At 24.1% G+C, this 5,498-nt stretch overlaps 1 protein-coding gene across 3 annotated transcripts in view; it reads right to left on the bottom strand.

Annotated features, from left to right (window-relative positions):
* The window catches only part of LOC108687469 (heat shock factor protein 1-like), a 10,376-nt gene that overhangs the window by 2,364 nt on the left and 2,514 nt on the right, over positions 1 to 5,498 (bottom strand). For 2 of the 3 annotated variants that reach the window (XM_018193242.1, XM_018193250.1), the window contains exons 2-7: positions 3,161 to 3,269; positions 2,942 to 3,066; positions 1,616 to 1,948; positions 1,411 to 1,490; positions 967 to 1,125; positions 162 to 221 (exon numbers count right to left, since the gene is read on the bottom strand). In XM_018193242.1, the coding sequence (XP_018048731.1) occupies positions 162 to 221; positions 967 to 1,125; positions 1,411 to 1,490; positions 1,616 to 1,948; positions 2,942 to 3,066; positions 3,161 to 3,269 (866 nt within the window). The remainder of the gene's footprint in view (positions 1 to 161; positions 222 to 966; positions 1,126 to 1,410; positions 1,491 to 1,615; positions 1,949 to 2,941; positions 3,067 to 3,160; positions 3,270 to 5,498) is intronic. The other variant, XM_018193258.1, reaches the window with a different exon arrangement.

Below are 5,498 nucleotides of genomic sequence, written 5' to 3'. Positions count from 1 at the left end.
AATGCATATATATATATATATTTTTTTTTTAATTATATTTTTACAAAACAATCATAAAAATCTAACTCATGCAAGAAATAGCATACATTAATAGTAACTCTACATAACAAAATAATTACAAGCAATTCTCAGAATACCAACAAACAAAAATTAGGTTTAACCTTGATTGTTTTCCGTTTTCCAATGATGGAATGACAATTTTGACAGGCACCTTGTTTTTCCTGCTAATAATATTTAAATTTGATCAATATAATATGAAATTTTTAAATATTATTAAATTCTACTGAATGCAACTGATTAGTAAATAAAAATATTGACTTAAATTTTAATGACTTGGATTAGTTGTATATATTTTAATGACTTAGAATATTTATGTACATTTTATAGATTTTTACATTTTTTTATATTCTATTATCATAATAACTTTTATAATGTAAATCTAATTTCCGATATATTGCACTACTATTTCGTAAGATAATTTTCAGTATTTAATTAAAGTTTAGAGGCTTTTCCTTATTTTCCACGAATTCTTCATAGAAAATTTTGAGACAAAATTTGTTAAATAAAAATTTTAATATTTAATACTTAGCGATTAATTCAAAAAGTAAGATTTTGTTACAATAAATTTTACTTTTATTTTCTGCTTATAAAAATATCGGAATATTTTATATTTCTATATTTTTTTCTAATAAGAATCAATTTTTTTCAATCAAGAATCAATTTTATAAAGAATATTGTGTCTACTTTCTGTATATATATATATCAAATACTGTATATCAAATACTGTATATATAACTCTATTAAATTTGTTTTATCTATAATACTTTCTGCACACACAAATACTGTGTATATTATTATATATATAACGTTCTATTAAGTTTGTTTTATCTGTGATAAATTCTTCTAGAAATTAACTTATACGTATAAATACGCTCGTTAAAATAATATAATATAAATTAAGCTTACTTCTTTTTGCCTTTGCAAACAAGTTTCCTCTTTGTCTCAATCTCAGGATTCTGATCGCTATTTTCAGATGTATATACAATTCCCATATTTTCTTCATCTGTCAGTGTTTCAATATGTTCTTGTGGACTTTGAACGGTTAGATTTTCATTTTTCAATATACTAAAATAAATTATTATAATTAATAAGATTATTATAATTAATAAGTTTTTTCTTTATCCATACATGTATTGAGTCTTTTACTTCTTTAACAGGGTTGTTAGCGAAAAAGAAAAAATTTCCTTTATTTTACTCGGTTTTCCTATTTTTTAATTCTGTGACTTTTCTTGATTTTCCCTGATCGCTAACAACTTTATTAGAACATTAATTCCAAATAAGCAAGACTAAATTTGAATTACATTTAAAATGCAATATGTTAAATGCAATATGTTAAATTTATTCACATACTCAGCAATGTAGTCTGAGTCCACATCAGGTTCCGATGCATCAAGTTCATGAATTACTGGTCCTGTAGGAGATTCTTGCGACTATAATATAAATATTTATTGTTATAGTAATTAATTAAAAAAATAAACAATAATAATATAACAATAATAAGTTACAACTTAACAATAATAAACAATAATAAGTTAAACAATAATTATAATATTACCTTAGACAATTTACGTCGTTTATTTAAACAACTTGTATCATGTATCATTAATGGATATCGTCTTTTAACAGATAGTCCACTCCTCGATGGTTGTACAAGAGTAAGAAGAATTAATTGAATTAATCTATTAATAATTTCTTGTTGTTGCAAATGTTTTTGTCTCAATATCATTAATTCTGTCCACAATGATGAATTTTCCAATTTCATTTCATTTAAAGCATCAGTCATAGTTTTTTGACGTTCCTTCATTTCTCTTACTTCAATTAACATCCTATCCACTACTTCTGGTTTAAAAGAAGAATGCAATAAATCTTGATTTTTGTTAGCTGTAACCTAATAAAAGAACAGATTTTCCGTAATAAAAATGTTGATGTAACATTTAATCTTTTATAATTTAGGTTTATTATTTAAACTTTTGTAAATTTTATTAGAAAGATTTTTTATATACTTCCGATTTTGCTTAAAAGGATTTAAAAAGGGAAAAAAATTTCTTATACTTATAGGGTGGTTCCGAACGTTTCACAGTCAGATTTCGAGATTTTATAAAAAATTTTATTTTGAACAAAAAGTTTCTTATAAACGTGGATCGAAAAATGCTTCCTTAAAAAGTTATCGTCCAAAAATCTTTGTGTAAAATCACGATTATTTTATATAATTTTACAAATATCAGAGAATGTATAATTATTTGAAAAATAATTTAATTTTCTACAGCTTTCATTTCATTTTGTTTAAAAAACGCATTTTCTGATATTTGTAAAAATATATAAAATAATGATTTAGAGGTGATTTAGAGGTTTTTGGACGATAACTTTTTAAGGAATCATTTTTCGATTCACGTATATAGTAAACTTTTTGTTCAAAATTAAATTACCTATAAAATCTCAAAGTTCTAACTGAAACATTCAGGATTAATCTGTACATATCATACTACGTTATTACATTACACTGGAACCTCGTAATAATAAACTTCGAATTAATGCACAAAATCCCTTCAATATGTGTTAAACATGTGAATAGCATGAGTGGGAGTAATAGTTCCCAATAAGACTCTGAGTTTCATGATATAAAAGTAGGGACAATCTTGTTATTAAGTTGGGAGATTTGAAAAGCGCGCTATTACAAAGCTCCAGTTTTAAATTTTATATGTAATAATTTTTGTAGAAAAATTAAGAATATCATAAATATATAAATATAGGAAATCTTTTACACTATATATATATTTTTGAAATTTTTTTGAATTAATTTTAATATTAAGAAAATTAAAGAATAAAGAATTATTACACTATAAAACATCTCAAACAACAACTTTTAATTTAACATACTTACTTTTCTTTTAATGTTTTCTACTAAATGAGGAGAACCTTTACAAAAGTACTGATGCGCAAACTCTATTTCATCTTTATCACATTTTAAACCGCCCAATTCTACAGATGCTATCTTGTGAAATCCATCTAACACGTAAAAAACATTAATAAATATTTTGTTATTGTTATTTTACTATATTATCTATGTTTTAAAAAAAATTTAAAAGTTGCAAAAACTTACACATATTCAGCTGTCGTATAAAACTAGCCATATTGTTATGTTTGTAATAATGTGGTAATAATTTGCTTGTAAATACCGATTGATTTTTAATGAGAAAAGTATTTCCACCCTGAAAAAAGCATTAAATTATTAAAATTATTAAAATTCTCATCAAATTATGACGAAGTATCATTCATAAGACTGTTTTTTGTAGCTGAATTAGTATACATTCGTATTTAAAATGATATAGATATGTATATGAAGTTTTGCAAATGCAAGATAAAGTTTTAATACAGTTCAGTATAGCGACAATAGAAAAATTATATATTACATATAAAAATTATATATTATGAATTTCCCTAGTATTTTCATTCATAGAGCATAATATTTATTTTTCAAAAATAAGGGCCAAAGCCATAATTTTTTCATAAACAAGAGAATTAATAAATCAAAGTTTTTCCTTTATGAAAGCCTCTGATTTATTATCTTATGCTTTATATATTATGCGTTATGCAAAGATTTATGCTCCAACTTTAAAATTCTAAGCCTCATTATCTCAAAATATCACTACATAGGTCATTTTTAATTAGGACCGAGATTAGAATGCTATATTTAATGCTACCATTACATATATACAATCAACAGAGATCGTATTAAAATCTATAAATCATTTATGACTATGATTTATTTATGGCTGCAATTTATTTATTGCTATAATTCATTGCTATAATTCAGTACTTCCAAATTTAGGCTCTTATTCTATAACTCTAATAACAGTCGGCATTGTTATATTATTTGTAGCTTTATTGTAGGTATAAACTCTGACATTAACAATAGATCTATTCTTTCTTCTTTTCTTTTAATTGAAAAGGATAAAAGATAAACTGTGCAAATTCAATTCCGAAATTTAAAAAATGAATTTTGAAGAAGAATAATGCCTATTGACAATAGGCGACAAGATGGGATGTCGACATTTTGTTAATATTGCTCATCTAAGCGAAAAGCCAGAATGACATCGTCTAAAGAAACAACTATCGTTAAGAGTTATAAAAAATAAGATCTTAGGCTAAAATTTCATATAATGATTAAAAGTTCTATCTATATAACTTAAATCAATAATCATTAATAATATCAATAAGAGCCGATGCTAGTTATTGTTGTATTAGCAATTTATTTCAATGGATGAAAGAAACGAGGAAGCATCATTTGACTCGACATAAATCATAGTAAGTAATTGCATTCTACTTATAATTGCAAAACTATTTTTGACATAGGTACTTATTAGTTTTAGGGAAAGTAGACTTTATGTTAATACTGAGGAGTATCCAAAACGCAGGATCGAAACATTTGTGAAATATTTTGTTCAATTAAATGCGAAATAAATTGCTAATATATAACAATAACTAGTATCGGCTTTTATTGATATTATTAAATGATTAATATTTTATTTATTATATGAAATTTTTCAAGTGACTAGAAAACAGGGTTGATATTATTTTATCTACCCCAAAAAAACCCAAGGAAATGTTTTAGTTTTTATTCGTTTAAAAAAACCCGAAATTTGTTTTTGAGAGTTTTATTGGAATTTTTTGTATAAGAAAAATAAATTTTTTTAATCCAAAAAAATCTAATAAAATCCCTAAAAAATTAGTGAGTTGAGCTTTTTTAAAAAAATCTGGGATTTTTCCAACCCTTGGAAAAGAGAATAAAGAAGTTTTCGAATGACTATAGAAATTCTCTACTGTAGCCAATTAATTCTTACCGTACAAGGTCATTAGTGATTAAGTGATTTCTGTTCGTGAAAATTTCTTTGAGTTTTTCAAAATTATCTGGAGACACTGCTAGTATCTCGGCGCTAAGCATGACGCATATAAATTATACTACATTTTATTATTTTCCAAAATAAAGTTTCAATATTTAGAAAATTGGAAATATATTGGGGTGAATGTTTAAAGAATTTTTTAATCATTTTGAATAGGTAAAAAAAACGGACGGATTTTAATGACCCATATTTGAACAAATGAAGCACCAAACTGTACCTTGTATTGTAAGAATTAATAACTTAAAAACTTTGACGAACTGTTCGAATTGAAATAGTACTCTTAAATCTCTTTATTCTGATTCATACGTTTCGAAGTACAAAACACATAATACTTTTAATTTCGAAATTAATACATAGTAATTTTTTCAACCAATATCGTGATTTGTTTCGTTTATCACATCTTAAATTTAAATGTTAATAATAATAATCCCTAAAAAAATCTTTTTTAAAAAAAAATATAATTAAATAGTAAAAATGTAATTAAATATAAAACTGGCTTTTTTAAAGATTTTATTGGATTTTATTAGGATTTTTTTT

Source organism: Atta colombica, unplaced genomic scaffold (assembly GCF_001594045.1).
Source record: "Atta colombica isolate Treedump-2 unplaced genomic scaffold, Acol1.0 scaffold102, whole genome shotgun sequence".
Classification (NCBI taxonomy): Eukaryota; Metazoa; Arthropoda; class Insecta; order Hymenoptera; family Formicidae; genus Atta; species Atta colombica.
This window is presented reverse-complemented; position numbering and strand designations above follow the sequence as displayed.